The 26828-nt window shown below is 37.9% G+C and overlaps 1 protein-coding gene and 1 long non-coding RNA gene across 2 annotated transcripts in view; one reads left to right on the forward strand and one right to left on the reverse strand.

Moving 5' to 3' along the window:
• The window catches only part of LOC126511328 (uncharacterized), a 120482-nt gene that overhangs the window by 4841 nt on the left and 88813 nt on the right, over nt 1–26828 (forward strand). The window lies entirely within an intron of this gene.
• LOC126511326 (putative dimethylaniline monooxygenase [N-oxide-forming] 6) overlaps nt 14511–26828 on the reverse strand; it is a 22862-nt gene continuing 10544 nt past the window's right edge. The window contains exons 2-8 of the mRNA XM_050158396.1: nt 25940–26128; nt 24330–24492; nt 22461–22603; nt 20928–21127; nt 18584–18939; nt 16146–16218; nt 14511–14996 (exon numbers count right to left, since the gene is read on the reverse strand). Coding sequence (XP_050014353.1) covers nt 14654–14996; nt 16146–16218; nt 18584–18939; nt 20928–21127; nt 22461–22603; nt 24330–24492; nt 25940–26128 — 1467 coding nt within the window. The 3' untranslated portion in view covers nt 14511–14653. The remainder of the gene's footprint in view (nt 14997–16145; nt 16219–18583; nt 18940–20927; nt 21128–22460; nt 22604–24329; nt 24493–25939; nt 26129–26828) is intronic.

Below are 26828 nucleotides of genomic sequence, written 5' to 3' on the forward strand. Positions count from 1 at the left end.
CTCCCTCCCTCCCTCCCTCCCTCCCATCTGTCTGTCTTTCTTTCTTTTTGTTGAGACAAGGTCTCATTCTGTAGCCCTGGCTGGACTAGATTTCACTAGAGTAGGTTAGCTTTGAACTCACAGAGAACCATTTGTATCTGACCTGGGATTCAAGGTGTGCACCATTGTACCTGGCTAGATTAGCCTATTTTGAGCCTTCTATAACTGACTCATAAAATTCATGCTTTTTGGTGCTTGGCTCTTTTCACTTACAATATTTTTGAGGCTCAGCCATGTTGTAGTATGTATTAAGGCTTCACTGTTATTTTTGAATAGTTTATTATTGTATGGATACTATCTTTTTATTTATTCATTCAATAATTGATAGACTTTTGGGGAGTTTCCATATCTTGCCTATAATGAACAATGCTGTTATATGTATTTGTATAAATTTTTTTGTGGTTATATATTTTTATTTTCCTTGGATAATTTTTGTGGTTGAATATTTTTATTTTCCTTGGATAAAAGAATCACTGAATCGTATTGTAACTCTATGGTTGGCATTTAAGAAACTTCCAAGATGTTTCCAGAATGGCTGCATCAGTTCACATCCTTGCCAGTAATGCATGAGGGTTCCAATTCCTCTGTATTCTTTCTAACACTTGTATTTAATTATGCATGTTTTGGTTATAATCAACCTAGTGGATATGAAGTGAAATCTCTTTGTGGTTTCATTTAGGTTTTCCTTATAGCTAATAATATTGGCAATATTTATATGAACATGATCACTTACATATCTTTTTGGAAGAAATGTCCTCTCTGATGTTTTTCCAGTTAGTCTTAATATTGACTTCTGAGGCTTCTTTTTGTATCCTAGATGAATCCCATAGAAAATGTGTGATACTAACCATCTTCCATTCCAGGGGCATACCTCTTAACTTCATGGATTTCTTTGGCAAAAGTTTTACTTTTGATAGAGTACAATTTGTGTATTTTCCCCTTTCATTTGGTTTGTGTAGTTGGTATAATACCTAGGAAGACTTTGAGTACTTGCAGATTAGATCTTGATGACATTTCTGAATAACAGAATTTTTGTGGGGTTGTACTGACAAACCAGAGTAGAAGCTATGGCCTAGAACAGATGACAGAATCTGGAAGCAGAGAGGGAGGTATATGACGTTTGATAAGTCCTATGCTTTATGAAGTATTTCCAGCTCACCAAAGGTTGTCTAAGCTTGGCCTACAGCAGCTTGCTTGGTTGTTCTCACAATCTCATGAAAGGGTAAACCTTGTTGGCTGCAGTGTTTGAGTGATAAATCCCATGTATAGACAAATTAGGGAAACTGTTGAAATTCACACAATAGGGTTCTAAATTCTGGCCACTTAAGGTCTTAGGATATGTTTTTAAACATTCCACCTAGCTCAGAAGTAGCAGGTGTGGTGATAGGTGTGTTCTGTCAGCAGTAAGTCGGATAATTAATTTAATGAGAGTCAGTGGAAGAGTCAGGCTATTTATTTATTTATTTATTTATTTATTTATTTATTTATTTATTTATTATAATACCCAGATCTTCTCCGCAGACACATTGGGAATAGTAGCTTTACCTCTAGAATTATTTATAATTAACAGGAAAAATTCAAAGTCCTCAGAATGATCTACTCATTCTCCTAGGCCATCATATCCTAACATCATCCTAGACTCAATTTCCATATAAAACATCAACATCCTCTCCAGATTTATCCGTTTACAATGGGTTCGACAGCTAAGTCTATTTGAAAAATTCAATTTGATATTTTTTTCTTTAATTGGAAAATTAATATGTTTTCATTTTACCTGTATTTCTATTTATATTGTATTTGTAGTATATGTTCTATTTTGTACTTTTATGCCAAATTAGATTAATAAAATTTTTTATTCTTTATTATATTATTGGCTTGTCTCTTGCTACTATTTTAAAAGTGTCCTTAAGGACTAAAATATACATTCTTTCCCCTTTGAAGTATAAGATATGTTTCTTTTCTTTTTTTTTTAAAAAAGACAACAAAGGAGTTTCAAACATTCTCAATTTACTTGTTACCCCTACAGCATTTTTAGTTTTATTATTACATGTTTAATTATTCCTGTGTTTAACTCTGTGCAAGATGTTTTATTCTCAAACCATCTATGTTCATGCGAAGAGATACCAATATTTTTCTACCCAACCCATAATATTTCATGTTCCCTCCAGGATCAGTTTCATTTGTGTGGGTCTTTTGGGCACTGCTTTTAGTTTTTTATTTTTAAATATGAATTGTTTTACCTTTTTGAAGGCATTTAAAAATGTATAGCACTCTAGATTGGCAGTACTTTTTAAAAGCTAGTACTTAGAAAGTGTTTTTTTTAATTTATTTTGCGTTTTTAGATGTTTTTTATTGATTTTTATTGAGCTATACATTTTTCTCTGCTCCCCTCTCTGCCTCTCCCCTCCCCATCAACCCTCTCCCAAGGTCCCCATGCTCCCAATTTACTCAGCAGATCTTGTCTTTTTCTAGTACCCATGTAGATTAGGTCTATGTATGTCTCTCTTAGTGTCCTCATTGTTGTCTAGGTTCTCTGGGATTGTGATTTGTGGGCTTGCTTTATGTTTAAAAACTACTTATGAGTGATTACATGTGATAATTGTATTTCTAGGTCTGGGTGACCTCACTCAAAATGATGTTTTCCAGCTCCATCCATTTTCTTGCAAAATTCAAGATGTTGTTATTTTTTTCTGCTGTGTAGTACTCCATTGTGTAAATGTACGACATTTTCCTTATCCAGTCTTCCGTCAAAGGGCATTTAGGTTGTTTCCAGGTTCTGGTTATGACAAACAATGCTGCCAAGAACATAGTTGAGCACATGTCTTTGTGGTAAGATTAAGCATCCTTTGGATATATACTCAAAAGTGGTATTACCGGGTCTTGAGGAAGGTTGTTTCCTAATTTTCTGAGAAATCACCACACTGACATCCAAAGAAGCTGTGCCAGCTTACATTCCCATCAGCAATGCAGAAGTGTTCCCTTTACCCCACATCTTCTCCAGCATAAATTGTCATCAATGTTTTTGATCTTGGCCATTCTTACAGGTGTAAGATGGAATCTGAGAGTTATTTTGATTTGAATTTCTCTGATGACTAGGATGTTGAACATTTCCTTAAGTGTCTTTTGGCCATTTTAGATTCCTCTGTTGAGAGTTCTTTGTTTAGGTCTGTACTCCATTTTTTAAATTGGATTATTTGTTCTTTTGATGACCAAGTTCTTGAGTTCTTTGTATATTTTTGAGCTCAGACCTGTCTGATGTGGAGTTAGTGAAGATCTTTTCACATTCTGTAGGCTGTTGTTTTGTCTCGTTGACCATGTCTTTTGCTTTACAGAAAGAAGCTTTTCAGTTTCAGGAGTCCCATTTATTAATTGTTTTTCTCAGTATTGGTGCTACTGGGGTTATATTTAGGAAGTGGTATCCTGTGCCAATGTGTTCAAGTGTACTTCCCACTTTCTCTTCTTTAAGGTTAAGTGTGGCTGGCTTTATGTTGAGGTCTTTGATCCATTTGGATTTGAGTTTTGTGAATGGTGATAGATATGGGTCTACTTTTATTCTTCTACATGTTGATATCCAGTTATGCCAGCACCATTTGTTAAATATGCTTTCTTTTTTCCATTATATATATATTTTGCTTCTTTGTCAAAAATCAGTTGTTCTAAGATGTGTGGATTAATATCTGGATCATCGATCCAATTCCATTGGTCCTCCTGTCTGTTTTTATGCCAATACCAGGCTGTTTTTAGTACTATAGCTCTGTAGTAGAGTTTGAAGTCAGGAATTGTGATGCCTCCAGAAGTTCCTTTATTGTACAGGATTGTTTTGGCTATCCTGTTTTTTTTTGTTTTGTTTTTGCTTTGAGTACCATTCTTTTGAGGTCTGTGAAGAATTTTGCTGGGATTTTGATGGGCATTTCATTGAAATCGTAGATTGCTTTTGGTAATATTGCCATTTTTACTATATTAATTCTACCTACCCAAGAGCATGGCATATCTTTCCACTTTCTTGTGTCTTCAAATTCTTTCTTCAAAGTTTTAAAGTTCTTGTCATACAAGTCTTCCATTTGTTTGGTTAGAGTTACTCCGAGATATTTTATGCTATTTGTGGCTATTGTGAAGGGTGTTGTTTCTCTGATTTCTTTCTCAGCCTTTTTATCATCTGTGTACAGGAGGGATACTGAGTTTTTTAAGTTAATCTTGTATCTTGCTACATTGCTGAAAGTGTTTATGAGTTGTAGAAGTTCCTTGGTAAAATTTTTGGGGTCGCTTATGTAAACTATCATATCATCAGCAAATAGTGAGAATTTGACTTCTTTTCCGATGTGTATCCCATTAATCTCCTTTTGTTGTCTTATTGCTCTAGCTATGACCTCAAGAACTATATTTAATAGATATGGAGAGAGTGGGCAACCTTGTCTTGTTCCTGAATTCAGTGGGATCTCTGGGAGTTTCTCTCCATTTAGTTTGATGTTGTCTGTTGGCTTGCTGTATATTGCCTTTACCATGTTTAGGTATGCTCCTTGTATCTCTACTCTCTCCAAGACCTTTATCATGAAGTGATGTTGCATTTTGTTGAAGCTTTTTCGGCATCTGATGAGATGATCATATGGTTTTTACTTTTCAGTTTGTTTATATGGTGGATTATGTTGAAAGATTTTATATGTTGAACCATCCCTGCATCTCTGGGATGAAGCTGACTTGGTCATGTTGGATGATTTTTCTGATGTGTCTTGGATTCAATTTGCCAGTATTTTATTTAGTATTTTTGCATCAATGTTCATGAGAGAGATTGGTCTGTAATTCTCTTTCTTAGTAATGTCTTTCTGTGGCTTGGGTATCAGGGTAATTGTAGCCTCATAAAAAGAGTTTGGCAATGTTTAGAAGATATTATTTAATTGCCTTCTGGATTCCATAATTTCAGTTGCAAAATCATCTGTTAATCCTTGTTTCCTTTTGAAGGTAATAAGTACTTTTCCCGACCCATGGCTCATGCAGTCTTCTTATTCTATTTTTACCACAAAGGACTTAAATTATCTTTATTGGAGGGTGGCTGGAGCTCATCTTGAATCACAATCAAAGATCTGATGCCTGACTCAATTATGCCCTTTTGTCAACTACATATTTTTTTCTTCATGGCCTCGTAGATTTTCCAGAAGTCCAGCCTCTCCCTGGTTACTTTTCTCTGACTGAAACATGTCTCAAACAGAAAGTGAAACAACACCTGGACCATCCTTAGGAAACTTTTTTTTTCCCCCTCAGAATTTTGTACTGGATGTCATTGTTGTTCTCTAATACTTATAGCAAATATTTACTTAAAATATTGTATGCAGTGTTAGAATTGCTATCAGTGGAGATGCTGGCCCAATATATGCTAGCCAGTCATAGCTGGAAGACTTCAATGATTTTCAGTCACTTTAAGAAACTTTGGAGTTTTCTATTTCTATACTTATGGGAAAGAATGACTTTCTTCTTGATTTTGCCTTTTACTAGAAAACATTTTATTGTTGATGTTCTTTGTAAGAACATGACTTTGATGCCAAACTATGCTTCTTACCACTTTGAGACAGCTTTATACACGATGCAAAGGTAGAGATTTCACTTTATTTTCAGCGTTTATAAATATACTATATAATAGTTATGATATACAAAAGGCTATGAAATTATTCACATTCGTGTACTTCCTACCCAACTGAAGCCTTCTTTGTTCCACTCTGTGGTTATATTCTTTTTATTGTTGGCTGAAAATACCAGTCTGCTTCATATTTCTTTATATTTTTGCTACATATGTACAAATCAACATGTAATAATATAAAGATATGTCACAACAAGTATATATTTGTTCAAATTGATTTTTCCTCAATGCTCTCTGTAAGCTCCGTTTTCCCCTCTTTAACCCTTCCTTTCTTATTTTTTTCTTTCCTCTTCTCTTTCAGTTTTTTGAGATAGCCTCACAATGAAATTTCAGGCTATCCTCAAACTTACTGTGTAGACCAGGTTGGTCTTGAGTTCTGTATCTTTCTTCTTTGGCATCCCTACAGCACCACCACACCTAGCTCCATGCTTCTGAATTCTGTGAATTATTTAATTTATTTTCAATTTGAAACTTTTTGTATAGACATATTACAATTTATTTAACTATTATTCATTGAATACTTAGATTATTTCATTTTTCTAATACGAATGCTGTCATAAACATTCTTGATCTTATTTACTATGTACCTGTTCAAAGTTTTCTGGTAATACATGACTAGCTGTGAAATGGCAAAGTTTTGAGTTATGCATATTTCCAATTTTGAGATATGTTCACATTTCTGATAGTGACAAGATGTTCTTCAGAATATTTATATGCATAATCTGCCTCTAACCATTAAGAATTCTACATGCCTCTAGTTCTATCCAATTGTCTCAGACTTTTTGTATAATGAAATTGTGAAATGATATTTTATTGTTGTTTGGAGTTTTGTCTCCTGGATTACCAGTCAGTGACATGAATTAACAAAAGCTTAGAGTAACACCTCAACACAGACAGTAACTTATGGTTATCACTAGAATACGCTTCTCTTATAGCTAACGTTTCTAGATAACCAGCTTCTTGCTTAGTTTTGTCAAGGGGAAAATTAAAAAGAAGTAGCATTGACTTAGACCCCTTAAGGCTGAGTTCGGAGGCAGTTGTTAACCAGATTTCAGTTTCTTCTCTATCCAAACTTCAGGCTGGGTTGGAGGCTTCCCCTCATTATACAAGCTTACCTTTGAAATATTGTTACCTTCTACTGCCAAGGACTCTTTCCCTTCAAATTGCTCAGAGCCTGAGGCTGCACCCAATTCCTTTCTCACAAGACAACATAACTTCTGCCAGCAGCAATCTTGATTCCTAACTAGTGATGTGATGTATGGTTTCCCTGAGGTTGCAGCTGTGCATGCTACTGCTGTTTTCTAGAACTCCAGGACACATCCTCGGACTACCCCAGTCTGGGTGCTTCCAGCATTCAGTTCTGATTGCATCCCAATATATGCAATTTTCTCTGTTAGACAAACTCACCAGGGTGTGAGTTTCTCGCAGGTGCTAACATTTACTCACGTGCTACCTGCTAATGAATTCACCGGGTTGGTGATGGAAAACCAGCTAAGACTTCATAGGCTCTCTTCAGGAAGTAATTGAGATGTCCCAGAGGACAAACAAGGTTTCTCAACAAATAACAAACAACAAAAATCCCACCAAGAACAACAACCAAAACAAAAAATCCTAGTACAGATTGAAGACAGAGAATGCCAAAACTGTAAAAAAAAAAAAAAAAAAAAGTGAGTAAAATAACAAACCATTAAATCACATTTTGTGGTTTCACCTGCTGTCTCTCCCCAGTGCTAGATGCAATGCTGTGGAGATAAAGGATGAAAACTGCATGAAGGAAGAAGACGGAGGCAAAGGAGCTACTAGGGGTTAGTTGAACAACCTCCAGCTTAATTAGATTATCAGGAAATTGCAGAAGTATCAAGTCAGATTAGAAAACAAACCTCTGCAAAGGAATTTCAATAGTTTTTAGACACTGGGGAAGAATTGCTATGATATAAAAGAGAAAGTGATTTGAAAGGACAAGTGATGTTTAAAGAGACTCTTTGCCGTGTATAACTCTCGGGGAGGAACGGAAAATAGAGAAGCAAGGGGGAAAAGAAAGGAAGAAAAAGCTAGAACTATAAAAGTGGAAGGCTGACAAGCTCCCCTATCCTTAACCCCGGTTTAAATGCTTGAACTCTCCTAGTCTCTCAGAAGGTTGCACCATTAGATGAGGAATCCAGTAAAACACCCTACTATCAAAAAGACAAAGAAGATGAAGTTGAGAGTTAAAGTCCAGATAGATAATGAAAGGTAGAGAAAGGGAGCGGGCGGGAGAGGAAACCGGGCATGTGCTTTGGAAATTCTTGAGCACAAGTGAACAACATCGGCAAGCGTGAAGCAGTTTATAGCAAATACTAGCAATATTAGAAAAAAAACCCAAAATAATCTAAACGTTCACCAATGAGGAACCATTAAGTGTCTTGCAACGTATTTCTATCAAGAAAACTTTCACATGATGACAAAAAGTGAAATGAAATTTTATGCAATAAAAAGCACACGTATGACCATAATAACACTGCAGGAAAAGCAAGCCGTGTACGGAAATGACGCTCCTGGTTCTTCCAGTGTTAAACAACAGGGTAAATTCGTGAAAAATTTGAAAAAGCATTTCTCTTAAAACAAATGCAGTGTGATTGCTTGTTAATGTGGCAATGATCTTGAATATATTCCTAGCAAAGAGATACTAATTTAACTGCAATTCTTTTGTAGATAGGTTTTGTGTTGCCATAGCAACTGATTGCAGTTTGTTTTTTTGAAGTATGTTAAATGCTCATTGTCTTCGTTGGTTTTTCAAATTTGAAAATAGCTGTCATAACTAATGTAGGATCAGAAGAAAAAGCATTTCTTTCTTGTCTTATCCAAGGGATCCTGGCTAATATTCCCACAGCAAGGGGCAATTGGAAGAGAGGGCATATAAAAGTATAAATGTATGATTATAGTTTTGTATGCCTTGATTGTTCTGAGATCAATAACCTAAAAAATGAACGTAACATCTCCATTTTCATAGCTTTGATGAAGACTGGACAGTCCTATGGAGCTATGAGTAGACAAAAAGTAGGTTCTAAGAATAATAGACCAAAGAGGGAGAACTTAGCAGCACCTATCTGTTTAGATTCCTTTTGGTGTCTCTGCACCATTCCCTCCCTCTCGACCTTGGGTTGGACCCTTTCTGAGATGGGGTCTTCTGACCTTCTCTCAGACAAGATAAGGTCAGACGTTTCCTTATAATCACATCCTAGGCAAGTGGCATAAAGTAATATTTTTAAGGGTGATATCAGTTGCTCCCCCATTTTATGCATTTTAATAGTTAATTAGGCCTCTAGCTTAGAATCAATTAGATACCCTACTTCTAGTCGCTGAGCAGCTAGCTATGGCTCCTGAATTCAAACTAGGCTCTTTCTGTGGCTCAGGATTGGTTTCTGTCTCTGTGAGTGAGGGGTCACCACACTGAGAAAATGCTAGAGATCATCAGTTACCTAAAGGGTCTTTGGGAGGGGATGAATGCCTGGTCTGTCCACAGAGTGATCAAACAGGAGACAAGATAACACAGGGAAGATGTATGTGTCAACTACAGGTTGAATCAGGAGATATTTTAACTACATCTCTAGTCCAAGACATAGATTTTTAATGTGCTTGGCCTTTGAGTGATGCTGGAGTTAGAATACTGACTCCCTTTACACTTTTTTATTTTTATTGCTTCCTATATATAGATACACATACTCATGTTGTATATATTATGTGTGCATAAATACACATGTAATACTCTTTATATGTGAAGTAGGAAGCACTTCTCATGGATAAGACTTGACCTATTTTATTTGTATTAATAATGCATGTATAATGTATATACACATGCACATATATACTATATGCATTACATATGTGTGTATGCATATATAAGTATTATATGTACATTTATCAATAAAATATAAATTTAACCATATTTATGAAGAGTGCTACCCATTTCATACATGAAGGCTAGTCTGTAGCAAGTTACGTAAGTGTTCTTTTGATTCTCAGTGTCAGAATGAGATGCTTGGAGGAAATAGTAGTCGAATTTCTTTTGGAAAGAACACCAGATCAAGGTATAAGAAAATTAGCTTCACCTTTAATCCTTGGTCTGCCTGGAAGCTTTGATTTCCTCATGTGAAGTAGGTCAGGATCATGATGATAGTTAGAAACATGCCTGAGAGATTAATGAAGAAATGTTTGCAAATGATTCAGTCATGTCAGTAAAAAAAAACAAAGGGAAGAGAATGAAAATTAAACTTATGTGATTGTAGATTATATATATGCATATGTATATATATATATAATTTTTTATTTAATATTTGTTACTCTATGCTAGTTTGCAGTCAAGTGTGACAGTAAAATTGTGGTTACTTTTGTGTCAGTAGATACAGAGCAGAACATTTTACCTGCTAGACTGAGGTCGATAATAGACTGGTAAGGTTCTTTCTTTTTTTTTTTTTTAACTGTTAGAGACTTTGTTTGGTATATGGAATTTTCCTCTGTATGCTGTGATTACCATTAACGAATAAAGATACTGCTTGGACCTATAGCAGGGCAGAACTTAGCTAAGTGGGGGGAAACTAAACTGAATGCTGGGAGAAAAAAGGGCAGAGTCAGAGGGATGCCATGTAGCCCCACTGGAGACAGATGCCAGAACTTTAGCCAGTAAGCCATAGCCATGTGGTGATACATAGATTAATAGAAATGGGTTAAATTAATGTATAAGAGTTAGCCAATAATAAGCTAGAGCTAATGGGCCAAGCAGTGATTTAATTAATACAGTTTCTGTGTGATTATTTTGGGGCTAAGCAGCCGGGACCTAGCAAGCAGCCTCCTCCTACAAATTGGCATGCCAACATGGTAGACTAAATCCACATAAAACCTGACAGGGCTTGGAAAGGAATCCTAGACACCAAAGATCAAAGTTAAGCATGGTTTGGTAGTGGCATTTTCTTGGCTGGGCTGTTTGCTAGACGCAAGCAGAGACATGGCTCCTTTAAGAGAAGTTTTCCTGATTCAGCAGTAGCAGGAAAAAAGCAGCTGTTTTGAAATGCTGACTTTCTGGGCTGTGCTGCTAGCATGAGCTCTGACTCTTTCTGGAGATCCAGCTATGAAGCACTTAAATGGTGTTTGTGGGCCTGGGTACTTGTATGCCTGCTGGGACCATATCCACAGCTCAGTGACCCCTGCCTGAGCAGGTAGCAGGACCAGGATGGCTAGGAGTACACAGGCAGGAGAACATGATAGATTCCTGCTCCATACACAGACACATTTCCAGGCTGTGCATTGCTCTGTATTGCATATTTAGCTATTACTCAGAAAAAAAGGGGTTTATGTGCTGCATGCTCCTTCTCGAGTTAAAGTGCTGAGTGCGGCCAGAGTCCCACAGCTGGTGGTAATGGTAATTCTGCCATTTTGAAAAGCAGAAGGAGGCAGAGCCAGCATCCAGAGCTGCTGTGGCCAAGCTGCTTACCATTTTAAAAGCTCTCTAGGACAGAAAAGGATTTCAGATACACAATAGGGCAGATTCAGATCTATAAATGTGTCACAGTGCTGGATAAATGTACATAGGCTTGGGAGAGAGAAGAAAAATAATACAGAGGGTTATAAAAAGAAGTAAATGGTTTTTTAAAAAATAAAACAAAGTCTATGAAGAGATAGACTATAGGCAGATTAAAGGAGTAAAGATAATAAAATAAATATTAAACATGTAGAAAAAGTAACAGAGTAAAAACAAGCCATGTAAAGATGGAAAATTCACAGAGTCTAGATTATGCATATTACTGTGTTTTCTTTGAATTTTTTGACTATGAAGGAGCTAACTACAGAGGGACATTTCATAGTTACGTACTGCTAAGTTAAACCAACATAATGGTATCTTGACTTCAGAATTTGAGTCTAAGGATATGTTGCTTTGGGAGAGAGATTCTTCTTTTGTTTCCACAGAGGTTGAGAACCTGTGGATTGCTTCTAGACTATTATGATTTGATGGACCAAGATCCCCTGAAAGGTTGCCTTGAACACCCCTCAAAAACTTATTTGGGCCAATAAACAGCAGGAAGCAGTATGGAGAAGAGTTATGCTCATATTTCCAAATATTGTTTATAATGTTTCTTTGCATTTAAAGGGGATATGCTATAGAGATTTGCATTGGCATGGATCTTGGTTTATTGATACAAACTTAAGGTCAATTTTAGTATATATATTTATGCTCTTGATTAAGGTATTGTGTTTGTGCAGCTCATTTAAAAAATGTAATGTATAATTAAATACAGGTTAATAGATAGTCATCTATAATAGTCAAGCTTATAGTCATGTTAGTTAGGTTTTCTAGATATGTAGAGATATATTTCAGTTAGGTATTCTTCAGATCTTTCAGAGACCTCTAGAATATGGCATTTAAATGTTTTAAGAAATTAGGACTTTTCATGACAGTGAGACACATCTGCACCTGGCTGCACAATCTACTTTAAGAGGAAGATGGGCATTGAAGAAGCTCCATAATTATGGAGATGCTTAGCCATTTGGGCAATAAACTGCTCTTTCCTTGACTGCCTGATGAACTGGATATGTAGGACCCGCAGAGAAATGACTGCTGAACTTGCCTATAGGTGAGACCATCCTTCAGTGTTTCTGCTTCATAAAAGAGTCTGCCAAACATCCTGCAGGGCACAGAAGAAAATGACTGACACACTGCCAATATAGGCAGAAATGTCTTTGAAATTTCCTGCTTTATGGAAAAGTCTGCTAGATACCGTGGGCCTGTAGGCTGAAAATGGATGTCCCAAAGGTACAGAAGAACTTTGGGTGACTGTCCAGGTATCCAGAAGTTTCTGTCAATTCTAGAGTTTTGGAAGTTGCTTACAAGGCACTTCCTGTTTACTTAGGTAATAGTATAACCTTCTGGAGTCTTTTATGAAGTTGAAGAATTTATAGTTATAGTTTTTCTTAGTTATGATAAAAGATAAAATAACTGTAAATATTGTAACTGTAATTCTTGCCTGATACCTGTTTTTTTATATGTAATTTTACTATGTTAAAGTTAAAACCTTCCTTTATATTTAAACAGAAAAAGGGAGATGATGTGGGATTTCCCTCTGTATGCTGTGATTACCATTAATGAATAAGGAAACTGCTTTGGACCTATAGCAGGGCAGAACTTAGCTAGGTCGGGAAAACTAAACTGAATGCTGGGAGAAAAAAGGGTGGAATCCGAGGGATCCCATGTAACTCCGCTGGAGACAGATGCCTGAACTTTAGCAGGTAAGCCATAGCCACGTGGCGATACACAGATTAATAGAAATGGGTTAAATAAATATATGAGTTAGCCAATAATAAACTAATGGACCAAGCAGTGGTTTAATAATATAGTTTCTGTGTGATTACCTTGGGGCTAAGTGGTTGGGAACTAACAAGTGGCCTCCTTCAATAGTTTGGTAGAGTTCTTATATCAGATTTGATCATATACCCCGAGTCCACAAATATACACAAATACAGATTTCACATTGATCAGAATAAGCTCTCAAAGCTAAAAATGAAATGTCTCTTTAGTCAGCATTCTTCTAGGGCTACTCCTCAGTGATCTTTCGTTTTATTTCCCTGGATGGTAAAAATGAAAAGGCCATGATTGTGTCTGCTATTACTCAGGACCAAGTGTTATAACGCTATTTAAACCCCTTGTTTACTGGGATACACTGCTACAGATTTTTTCCTCAAATCTAGTGTTTCTCGTCTCTGTTTTATATCTTCAAGTTGATAGTTTGAAGTATTCATCTTGCTTTTATTGTATATAAAATTAGTATAGCTGCCAAAGATCTCTATGTACTTATTATTTTCCCCCAAGGGGATATTGGAACTGTTCTTAATCTTGATGGAGTCTAATTTATAATTTTTAATGGAATTTTGGCATTTTTTGTTGTATTTAAGATGTTAATTGAGCTCAAATGGCTTTCTTATTTTCAGTTTAGTTTATTAGAAAGATGAATTACGTTATCCTTGAAGCCAGCATTCTCTTCCTGAAATGTCTTACTAGGTGATAATGCTGTTCATTTTATAAACTGTTAATTATATTTTGCATTTATTAAGAATGTTTGCATGTACCAGGTAGTGTGGTGCATGCCTTTAATCTCAGCACTTAGGAGGCAGAAGCAGGAGGATCTCTGTGAGTTCAAGGCCAGTTTGGTCTACAAAGCGAGTTCCAGGACAGCTAGGACTATTACACAGAGAAACCCTGTCTTGAAAAAATAAAAAAGAATTTTTGCATGTTTTTATATGTATGTGAGGGATATTGATATAGATTTTCTTTTGTGGTCTTAAGTTTCAGAGAATAATCTGTCTTGCATTTTCTGATCAATTTTTACATAATTTGTATCATTGATTTCTCAAATTTTTGATGGAATTCATGAGTGTGGCCATCTTGGTTTTGAAGTTCATATTGGAAATGTTTTCCTGTCTTCTCTAGTCCTGGGTGTTGAACACAGCACATGCCAGGCAAGCACTCTTTTCACTGAGCTATGCATCCAGCCCTCTTTCTAGAAATTTTCTCTTTGTTCATCTTATTTAAGATGTTGTGGTGCTAGAACCCTATCTCCCCGTATTCATTTATGGTCAAACATTTCAGCTGATGTTGTGTAAAACATGTTGCTGCTGCAGTATCTAACACACCCCTTACAAAGTTCTTTAAACCTTGTCTAGTCTGAAAGTCTGCTTCTGCCTTTCCAACTCCCCTTCTGCTTCTTCCTTATCTCAAACATCCCAAACTTCAGTTCAACATGTGAAAAGCCTATTAAAGAAAAGATTCTCATCAGGAACAGATAGGCTGGGTACTTTCCATTTTATTTATCTTTTGAGTCCAATGATCCAGGATTCCTTTCACATCTGCCGGAAGGAAAGGAGGGGCCCTTGGCGACTGTGTGTGCCTACATGTGTTTGTATATTGTACTCTGTGATTGCACTTCTAGACTAGACTCTGGCACTGGAAAAGTTTTATCCTTAATAAAAGGTGAACAAAACAGCCAGAAGGAGCACTGGGAAGAAAAGCATTCTTAGCAAGTCATAAAGACGACAGGGTCTCTGAGCATCACCGACAGCCCTTGTCCTGGTTGGCATCACTGTCCTCTTCCATTGGGTCAAGATGGCATTTCTGGCTCCATCCCACTTTCCTGGTCCCATCAATCGAAACTGGTATGGACTACAAGGGCCGAAGTACACCTCGAGGGCCAGCTGGGGATCAGTCAAGAAGAGCCAGGGTAGGTTAGGTTTGGCGCCTATGAAGGAGCTCAGCTCATCCATGTATGTGATGTAATCTGTCTGCAGAGTGTTGCTCTGGCCAAACCTGAGGACAGAAAAGCCAAATGACTGTCATGGATGCAAATAGAGCATTAGTGCTGTAACTGATGTCGCTTGCACATTCCATCCAGCCTGCCCACGTTAGATTCTTAGGCGGGTTCATTTGAAGTTTAGGTTTTGCATAGCTTCAGTGCTGCTAGCATTGCTGTAAGGTAAGTCAGTCATGACATCTTTTCAGTTGGAGCGTGCCCTCATGGGACTTAAAGAAGATTGTCACTGACATTTGAACCTTCCCCCCATTCTTTTTACTTGTATTCACGTCTAACCGAAGTATTAGCAGTATAGGGGCTCACCTCTGAGATGTGCCCTTTGGGTTAGGTTAGGTTAAGTGGGGACTGAGGGGTCCATTTCTTTTCCCCTCGAGACTCCCGAGCTGATGTCCATCTACCCCAGGACATTCACTGAATGGTATGCTGGAGGCTGGAAAGAGGAAACAAACTTCCTACACAATTGTTTATTTATCCAACCGGGATCCTGTATTTAATCGTACTTTGAACAGATTTTGATATGTAATTTAAGAGGAATTTTCTTTTATGGACTAATTAACCTGAAAAAGTACATTTAGACCTAGCCACATAAAGGCACGAACTTGGAAGTGAATACGCTCTTCTCCAGAATACACAAAGGTAGCTGAACTGAATAGATGTGTTTTTATTAGAATGTATCAACAGCAATTTAGATTCTACTGCTCAATTGCTAGCCAGCTAGTTTTCTTTAAGACTAGTTTTCTTTAAGAGAGGGTGCTTTTGGGGAAAGATGTGGAGTCACTTCCTAACCTCATTACTATGGACATTTGGAACCACATGATTCCATGGTTTCTGAACTGCTGTTTTGTGGTACAGGAAGGTTCCAGCACCCAGGGAGGTGTCTTACAGGAAGCTTCTGGCTGCTAACTCTGTTTGCAGACCTCAGTTATCTCTATAGTATTCACATCCTCCCTGGAGGGCCAAATCACTCTCTCCTAAGTTGACAGGAGCAGAGAGTATTTTTCCACCTAATGTAGATCAGTTACAGCCAGATTTTTTTTTAAAAGCAATGAACTGTTATGGTTGGCAACATTAAAAACCTTATTGGTGTTTTCTATGCATGAAGAAAAACCTGAGAACTCATTGGCTTAGCGAGTGTAAGTGCTCACCACTTGAGCTTCTTGCCCATTTTCTCATCGATGTCATTTATCATTTCATCTGTAGGTGGCAGCGTGCATGTGTCTGGAAAACATATGGGGAGGGAGACACGGAAAAGACAATGACATGAGTTCTTGATAATGACACAGAATGGGATTCATTATTTATGAAATCCATAAAAATCCATAAAAAGTGTTCGAGTGGCTACCTTAATTTAGCCGTGTGGTATTTTTATTTATGTGTTCATTATAATAAAGCGATCTTATTTAATAAAAACGTTCTGTCTTAAGAAGAGCTCTCTTTGGTGTCATTAGCCAAATGACAATTCACAAATACAGAGACCTGGGAGGCAAATGCTCTTGTGGGGATGGACAAGCCAGCCTGTGTGTAACTATCAGCAGAGATGCTTGCAGCTTTAGTTACCCAACCTCCTTGATGCTTGTGTAACATCACGCAGAGCCTGGTCCTCAGCATACCTCTGAAATACCTCATTCCATATAATGGGGTAATTGTGTCCAGGATTCTCATATATATCCACCATTAAAATTTCCCTCAAGTAGTAATCTGGAATAATAGTTGATACTAAAGTCCACTGTAAGTGAAATAAATAATAAGAGAAGCCACCTTCTGATGTCAGCATTCATCTAGATATTTAATGAGGGATGGCCCACAAGCTTTGGTTTCTTTGCAACTTTACCTCTTGTGACTGGTTGTAAGTTACTTACCACTCTAACAGTGGAAGGAGGTTGCTATGATGTTTGTGGTGCATGAACACCACATAGACTGTTTGCTCGATAGCATCCTGTGGCTACTATTTGCCATGTATTTCACTAGAGGGAGAGAGATCAGAATTCCTGTCTGATTTAGAATTATGACCTAAGTAAGTGATAAGGCAGAGTTCTATGAGTATTTGTCAAATGAATAAATGATGTTCTTTGTTTAAGGTAAGTTGTCTAGGTTTCTGAACTGTATCCAACATTCTCATAAGAATTCAGGCTCTGGAGACACAGTTGGGCTTGTAAGAATAAAAGAAAAAAACATGTACTCACATATAAGTGGCTTTTAGACATAAGGCAAAAAAAAAAAAAAAAAACAGCCTACAAATCCCCAATCCAGAGAAACTAAAAAAAAAAGAGGACCCTAAGAGAGACATACATGAATCTAATCTACATGGGAAATAGACAAGATCTCCTGAGAAAATAGGGAGCATGGGGATCCCTATGGAAGAGGGTAGAAGGGGAGAGGAGAGAAAGGAAGAGGACAGGGAAAATGTATAAATCAATAAAGTCAATACAAAAGAAAAAAGAATAAAGAATAAAAGACAGTGGAACCATTGTATAGGAGAGTGTTCTTATTTAAGATTTCATGACAATATTTTTTTTAGTATTATTTTATGAGTGTTTTGCTTGCATGTATGGCTGTCTTAGGTTTTTTTTTTTTTGCTTTGAACAGTTTTTCTTTTACTGATTTTTATTGAGCTCTACATTTTTCTCTGCTTCCCTTACTGCCTCTCTCCTCCCCTTCAATCTTCCCCCAAAGTCCCCATGCTCCCAATTTACTCAGGAGATCTTGGCATGACAATATTTTTGAAAAATCATTCTTCATGGTACAGTTGAAATAAAAGCATATGTATTCACAGTGCATTTTAAACTCATTCTGTGGTTTTCATATTTTCCTCAGTATGAGTTTTTAATGAGTAGTATGTTAGAAAAGTTATATTTTTGCTGTTTAGGATTTTTTAGCCATTGAATAAGAAGACACTTTTCATGATCAAGATGATCAACAGTATTGTAGCCATTAAATCAGTATATTTAAGTCACCGCCTCTCTCCATGTAATATGTATGTCCCCATGTAAGATTCTTGTAGCCCCTTGAGACTATGTGGTCTACAATGGGAAAAAAGAAGGAAAGAAAACTTTCAACAGTGTGAGAGGACATGATGGTCACACGGAGGTAATGGTAGGTTTCTGGCATGCCCACCACCCCTGGCCCCTGCACCCCTTCAGTATATGTACCCTAGCATGACAGCTATTGCTCTATTGCCTTTATCTTACATAAAACCTTGCAAACTCCTCCCAACTTCACTGTCACAAGGTCAAGTTCTTTGATACAGCTTATTAAACCCCTATGGGCTTTTGTTTGGTTCTCTATTTATTGGCACACCTGTCTTTAATTTTAAAAATGTTTTTGGTTCTTCATACATTCAGTGCAGTTCCTCATATTTGTGGCTTGATTCATGTTGTTTAGATGGAACAAATATATCCGGGACTAGCTCTCCTTACCAGAACATCCTGAAACTTCTCCTATGATAACATCCCCTCCTCATTCCTCCCCATCTGTGAAGTCAAGTTGCGTGCCTGCCTTGTTCCAGTTGGATCCCTACCACAGTCATCAGCGTACAGTAGGCAATTATTGTCTTAGTGAATGAAAAATAGAATGACCCACATACTTGCAAACACTTTAGCAGCCCAGCGTGCCTGCAGGTCAGCTGTGGGGATGGTAGCACCAAGGGACTGGACAAGGCCAATCACTGCCATGGTTGGTTTCTCCAGCTGAGGAGGGAAGATGCCTTTGTACAAGGTGACCTCATTGTTTCTGCTTTTGATGATGGAGTCATCCAGGAAGGGATAGGCATAACCGTAGCCTGTTGCGAAGATGACACAGTCAATGTCCTCAAACACGGTCCCATCCTCAAACACAGCGGAGGTCTCTGTGAACTTTGTCACACTGGGTTTGATGGTCACGGTGCCACATAGGATGCGGGCCGGGAGCTCATCATTGAACACGGGTTCTTTCCTGAGAGGACTGTGCAGGTGTGAAAGGGAAGCACCATGACTGTAATGGCCATTTTCATGAAATCCCTGCAACAGCCCACACCATTGCAGCCATGTTTGTTCAGTTATGCACCAATGCGAGGACCCCCTAGAAGCTATTCTCTCGTGGGAATTCCTTTCCCATTTATGAATACTTGTAAGAATTTATCCAAAATTTTCTTGTTGCCCTTTGAGACAAAATTATATTATGTGCATTTATATTCTTTGGAGACTCACCAAATAGATGAGAATAAAAATGAAAAATAAAAATGAAGTCTTGATACAATAAATTAGTTAATAAAACAGAGTCTAAAGCTAGACAGCACGCAGTTATTACCAGCCACATTGCCCTGTGTTTGTTTCTCTATGTGTATAACTGGGATAACGGCAAACAACTGGGACATTATCACTGAATGGCTGACTACCAAAGCAGTACTAAACACGGACAAGAACGTTGCATGTTAACTACTATTATAACTGGAAGGCCTTGCATAGTGAAATTAGATTTTCGATGATGGGATATCTTACCACCATGTTTGGTCTTCTTCTATCAACTTCTTTGCTTTCACAAAGAAAGAAATCACCTTTAATACTGTACTTTATCAAACTTATGGCAATGAATTTTTTTCACGAAACATATTTCATGTTGACATAAGTTTTCTTCAGAGATTCTGGAATTTTCTCTAAGTATCTCACATACATAGAAACTCTGCGAATATTGGTATTTATTTCTCTATTTCCACACTGTTATTCCCCTCTGTAACTGTGTCCCCTCTCCCTTTGCCTTATTAGGAAGCTAACAAGGAGATCACAACATACCTGTTTTCTCTCCTTGTTCTCCTCTCAACCAAGGGAGGAATGAAAAGATGTCAACTTCAATTTAGGGTCTCTGGAGCCCTTTCAAAGGGGGAGCTTAGTGCTGAGAATGAGTGGATTTCTAAGACTGGCTTTTTCCTGTCTAAATGGTAAAGCCCCATTATAAATTATAGTTGCTCTTGCAAGATAAACCATTTTAACGAGATCAAATTTTGTAACTTTTATTATGTTAAAAAAAATTCTAAACACATAAATTCAACATTTCATCTCCTTGTGCGTCTAGGCAGTCCTTAAATCTGGGTAGGGCAAGAGCTCTGGCTCTTTAATGTGGTGTTTGGTGTTCTGATTCACAGTTCCTCCTAGCTTTCCTTAGCACATTTCTCCAAACAAATGGAATTCTTGGCTGGCATGGGCCAGAAGGGAAGATTTCTGTGAAACTTTCTTACCCACCAAATATTCCTTTTTTTTCCCTATGAATACACTGACTTTTCTATCCACCGAGCTTCCCCAGTTAGTGTGTACTGAGCACTATCTGGATAAGAAGTAAAGGAATGAATCTTATTAATTTTACAGGTCACATCAGTTCTATCAAGATATCTCCATGGCTTTATATATTCCATGCTTTTCAAAATGTTCAGAATGTGGAAAGGAGCGTCTACTTCTGTTCTGGGTCCTCTATTTGCCGAGACATGCTAATTTATAGTACATTGGCTAATCTGAGACTAAGAAGAACCTGCATTTGTAAGTTTTAAAATATAATTAATAAAGTAAATTAAAAATGTATATTTATCTCTCTAAATATTACTATCTTCAGAAGTAGACATTGTTATTGGTATCCTCACTTATCTATAAACATAGATATTTGCAAAAAAATCCAATTTGAGATTGTTCAGCCCTTATGTTCTATGTAATAGATTGTAGTTAAGTGAATTTTGTTTGTCAGGATGATCTGTTTGCCTTATCCACCTTCACCTTGCATATCCACCACATTTCTGGACTAATTTCTAACCTGCGTATGACCTTTGGTTTAAACTGTGTCATCTGAGAAATTGTTAATTTATTCCCATTAGACTCAATGGAATAGCAAAAGTTAGAACCAGGTAGAAACAACCTAAACCAGTACTCTCTTAGGTTGAAGGATAAAATATGTACAATTTGGCATACCCGTTTAAAGGCATCAGCCCATAGTTCTCATGCTTAAACCATGTGTTCATCTTCTTGACATATAACCAGTCAGAGACAAATGAAGGAAGGACATTCCGGAGGAAGGATGCAAAGCGGGTTACATAGACCATGTCCCAAGGATATCCATCATTCCAAACCCGACTCATGACCCAGGAACCACTTCTGGTGCTGATAATGACCTGGTTGGGAGAGACAATACAGATTTCAACATCCCTCCGTGACCAATAAATAAACACAACACAGTCCTCTGGAGGCATATCTGTGTGTCTCCTTCAATGTCCAGTTAGGAACACTTTCTAAGAGGTGAGTCTCGATGAACACACTACCTTTGCAGCTAGAGGGAGGTAAGAGTCCTTCGCCACCACTCCAAAGCACTGATGCAGAGCAGTTCAAAGAATTATAACCACAACATACAGTATCAGAAGCCTCTGTAGCCACCTGGGCTTGGTTTAATTTTTATGAGGTCATAGACTAAGATGGCAGGTAGAGACTTGTCAACCGAGAGAACCCTAGAAGCTGTGGGCAGTAGACGAGGTTGGACTGAGTTGGGAAACGGAGCTAAATAGGAAGCTGTAATTAGATTGATGAGATGCACAGATAATGCTGTTGTCTGCCCCTCCTCCCCTTTCCTAGTCTTCCCTGCACACGTGCACGCAAAGCATCTGTTCAACCCAAGCTATGGAAGTCATCTCAGCCTGCCAAGCCAATTGTAGTGTATTTACTATCTTTGTGATCACTCAGGGAGATTCTTAGTTTTAAAAAACAAAGTTTTCTTCCCATACATTTAGGAGTTAACTTGTTTAGTATCTGCTTGCTTGAAAATACGTTAAGGTTCTCGGGGCTCTACTAGTCCCAACAACTTGAATCCTCTGGAAGCTTTCCTTGACTTTATCCAGGTTAAATTAGGTTCTTTGTTCTTTTTGCCACACCTAATTCCACAGGAGACTCGTCACTTCCTTCGGAGATGGTATATACACTTATCACCTCATCTCCACCCACTGATTGCTCCTTAAAGTCATACTCTAGTCTAGCCCATATCTTTAGTTTTAATTTAGCATAATTTTGACACACAATAGCACCTGGCATTTGCTGAATGCTTGTTTCCGAATGAGTGAATTGATGAATGATGGTAAAAGCCAGGCTGTGTGATGCTCCAGAGGTGTCTTTCAAGTGGTAGGTGGTAAGAAACGTTAAGTAAATAAGGATGGAGCCTAAGAACCAGCTAATTTGAAAGCTACTAAAATATAAAATGAGAACAAAAGGTAAATGTTTACATGCGCACTTATCCACACGCTCAGACATTTGCCTCCATTTCAGCAGAACAAACATCTTTATATCAAGGAAGATTGTCTGTCTTCCTTCTCTGGAAGAAGAGCTCACTCAAATCCTCATGACTGAAAGGTCTCACAAAGCAGACAATATGCTGTGGAAACTCTTTCCCCAGCCTCCAGGCTGACTTAATGGCATATTTCTATTCTAGTTTTATTCCCAGAAAACCTCTTTGTTGCATACCTGTGTAGCCAGACGACTGAGTTCAACAGCAATGTCAGATGCTGAGTTCCCCAGGCCAATCACAAGGATCCTCTTCCCCTGGAAATCTCCTGGGCTCTTGTAATCCCGACTGTGCAGGAACTTGCCTTGAAAGTGCTCTAGGCCTAAGATGATTTTCAAAAATTTTGAAAACACACTTTCACACTTAAAAAAATCCCATAGTTAAAATGTACTTGTAGTGAGTTTTGCCAGTAAACTCTGAAATGATTACTTCTGGGGAATCTTAAAATTTTTGAGATATTATGATTTCCATTTTAATAATAATAATAATAAATTCTTTAAATACTATCTACAGGCTATTGCATATGCTAAATGCTTAGTCTGTTTTTAAGAATTTACGCACAATATTTTTCTGGGTGACAATACTATATGTGTTAAAAGATGATGAAAATGACAGAAAGGGAGGGAGGGATGATGAAGAGTAGAAGGAAGGGAGGCTGAAAAATGGAATAGAGGGCAGGAAGATTTTTGAGTGTATTTATTTCCTTGATATCACTTTTTCATTTTTGGATGGCATCTGTTCTGGTTAATATTTTCGTCAACTTAATGCAAGCTGGGATCATCTGGGATGAGCGAACCTCAATTCAGAAAATGCTTCCATCAGATTGGCCTGTAGGCAAGCTTGTGGAGCATTTACTTGATTCATGATTGACATGGGAGGGCCCAGCCTAGAGTGGGCAGTGGCACCTCAGGGCAGGTGGTTCTGGACTGCATAGAAAAGCAAGTTAAGTGAGCCACGGGAATTGCTGTGGGACAGTGGTTTTACCCTGTGAAGATTTGCTTCTTGTACTGGTTTAATAAATGCTGATTTGTCAGGAAGTAGAGGCAGGGCAATGAGAATTCTAGGAAGAGGGTAGTTTCAGTCTGCAGTCATCACCCAGAGAGAGAGGAAGCCAGACACAGAGCAAACAAGATGTGACTGCCTCGCCGAGAAAGGTACCAAGCCACGTGGCTAACACAGACAAGTATTATGGGCTTATGTAAGTTATGAGTTAATAAGAAGCCTGAGCTACTAGGCCAATCAGTTTATAATTAATGAAAGCTTCTGTGTGATTTCTTTGGGACTTAACAACTGTGGAGCCTGGTGGGACAGAAACCTCAGTCAACAGGGAACAATAAACAGTATTCCTTCATGATATCTGTTTCAGTTCTTGCCTCTAGGTTCCTGCCTCAATTTCTCTCCACAGTGGACTATAAACTGTATATTGAAGTAAACCCTTTGCTTCTCAAGTTTCTTTTGGTCAGTGTATTATCACGGCCATAGAAAAGCAAACTAAGACAGCAACTGAATGTGCTGTTGTTGCTACAGCAACAACAGCTACTACTTTTGATACACACACACACTCATGCATGTACATGCACACATACATATGCACACACATCAAAATATAAATTTTGCATGCGTAACACACAACATTGAGATTATTAAAATTCCCTTGTAAATTGCAAATGAAGGCAAAAAGAAGAATCTTACTTTAATTTTCTGGCAGATCCCCACATTTTTGCATACAAGTGTTCAAAGACCCCATGTGTGCTAGAACTTAAATTTGCATTATGATCTGTAACATAAGAACTCATGTCTGAACCCTGTCTTGAAAAATCACAAAAAAAAAAAAAAAAGAACTCATGTCTGTCTGTCTGTCATTTGTACAGTCTTTGGACTTTGGGGATTAGGGAATAAGTTATTATATTTTTCATATAACCATACATATTCTTTTTACGTTTGATGTTTCTGGTAATTTAAATATAATTATTGGGGAAAGATATCCTTCAACCCTAGATGTTGGCCTATAAATCCCATTATTATTATTATATATATTTCAAGCTTACCAGGAAAAGAGTCAGTTGGCATATTGGGGTATACATGGTGACCTGAACAAATCATCACAGCATCGAAGAGCAGAGAATCTTGCTTCCCATCCTTTTCAGTAATAACCACCCACCGGCCAGTGGCCAAGAAGCTAGAACATTTCTTTATACTGGAAACCAGAGTCTGCAAGAAAACAAGTAAAAAGCATTCCTTCTATGTTTCTTTCTTGGCTTATTTTTCTTCCTTCACCTTCCTCCCTCCCTTCTTCCCTCTCTCTGTCTTGCTCTGATGTGGGAGTGTCATATATCAATCTGTTGATTTCATTGGTTAAGTTATAATAAACCAGCTGCTTGGCCTCATGGCTTGGAACATAGATGGGAGGAGTAAACAGAATAGAATTCTGGGCAGAAGAGGAAGTGAGGTCAGACTCTGCTCTGCTTCCAGAGAGACGCCATGCTCAGCTCTCCCGGGTAGACGCGATAGCTCTGCACTCTGAGGCAGAGGCATGAAGCTCAGATCCACGATGGACGGAGGCTAGAATCTTCCCGGTAAGTGCACCTTGGGGTGCTTACACACATCATTAGAAATGGGCTAGTCCAGGTGCAAGAATTAGCCTGTAAGGGCTAGAGTTCATGGGCCAAGCAGTTCTTAAATGAATACAGTTTGTGTGTTGTTATTTCGGGCATGAGCTAGCCAAGCGGCTGGGGTGTTGGGGACGCAGCCCCGCCGCTTCTTATTTCAACATTGCTCTCTCTCTCTCTCTCTCTTTCTCTCTCTCTCTTCCTATATAACCATATCATGATATAAGCATGAATCAGGAGCATGACTAATGTTTGTAGATATTACTGCCACAAATCAAGGCAATTTTTGACATTTGGAATTCCACAGTAGATGAATGGGTAGATAAACGCAATAAAAGGCCTTTTGGGGTACTTTCCAGCTCCAGGCAGCTGGTTCTTTACTTTTCAATTAACCTTGCTTTTTTAACTTTAAAAAAAAATGATAGCTGGACATTTTAATTTTAACTATATATTTGGAACTACCGCATGGAAAATAATTATGTAAATACAGCCTCAAGTCATAATTTTGTCAATTGTTTCCTCTACTATATATGTGCAGTTTTCATTTAACACTAATTAATTAAGACAGGGCTTTCAAACAAATATAAAACATTATTGCCAGTTACCGAAACAAGGGCCTCACTTCATAACTCTTTTAAGACTCATTAAGGAGGAATATAATGGGCTAAGAGGGCTCATTGACGTTGATACTCTTTTTATAATGTCGTGATTTCTAACAAATGCCACATTTGATTGGACAATGCATGACTCATTGATATTGAACCCACAGGAGTCCAAATGTTGGACGACAGAATTTTGAATTATTTTCCAAGCAGAAGAGAGTGATGTAGGGAACTTTGCTAAGATGGTAGATCTGTCAACAGTATTTTCTAAGGGATTTAAAAAGTTTCTGAGAAGAACTGGGCAGGAGGGGGAGTGCATAAATGTTCTATAGTATAACAGAACTGGTGAGGAGTCAAGACACTTGGTACATGCTGTTTGATGCTGTGTCCTTCCATCTTCGCGGATTCATTCTTATAATACCAGTGGTACTGGGTACAAGGTCCTACCTCAAACTGTATGTATCTTAAAAGATCCTTCTTCTGAGCAAATGCCTTTATATATTCCTGGAGTTTGCTGTGGTGCATGTAGTTTGGGAAGTCATCAGGATAGGGGAAGTCTGGAAAACACATCATTTCTTTGGAAGAGTTGGTGAATACAGACTGGTAAATGCTGGCTCTTCCTTCCTCCGCGTGACTCTAGGACAAACAACAAAACTGTAAAACGAAGACAAGAATGGTGCTCTTTTCTGAGAATATTTAACTAATAGCTGGTCAACAAGCCCCCTTTTATTAAGACTTTTTTCCCTCATATATTACATCCTAACTGCAGCCCGCTAGCCCCTCTCCCCCAGATGTATTCCTCCTCCATTCTCTTCAGAAGTGGACAGGCCTCCAGGGATATCAACCAAGCATGACATATCAAGTTACAGTAAAACTAGGCATATCTGATCATATTAAAGCCGGATAAGACAACCCAGTAGGGGCAAACCCCCTTTTAATATTAAAAAATAAGAGTTCTTTTTGGGTTTTTTTTGAGACAGGGTTTTTCTGTGTAGCTTTGATTTTCCTGGAACTCACTCTGTAGACTATGCTGGCCTTAAACTCACAGAGATCTGCCTACCTCTGCCTCCCAAGGACTGGGATTAAAGGCATGCACCACTACTGCTGGGCAAGAGTTCTTTTTTATTGCTCCTCTCCAATGGAGTCTCACTGGGTATATTAACCACACGTAAGGGTAGACCCCATGCCCAGCAGTAGACAGCCAACACAAAACAAAATCGTTTTGCCTCATGATGCTTTGTTTGGCTTTTTTTGTTCTCTTACTGATCTGCTTCTATGCTATTATTTCTTTCTCTTTATTTATTTATTTATTAAAGATTTCTGTCTCTTCCCCACC

Source organism: Alexandromys fortis, unplaced genomic scaffold (assembly GCF_014885135.2).
Source record: "Alexandromys fortis isolate MF-2015 unplaced genomic scaffold, M_Fortis_MF-2015_v1.1 scaffold_97, whole genome shotgun sequence".
Lineage (NCBI taxonomy): Eukaryota > Metazoa > Chordata > Mammalia > Rodentia > Cricetidae > Alexandromys > Alexandromys fortis.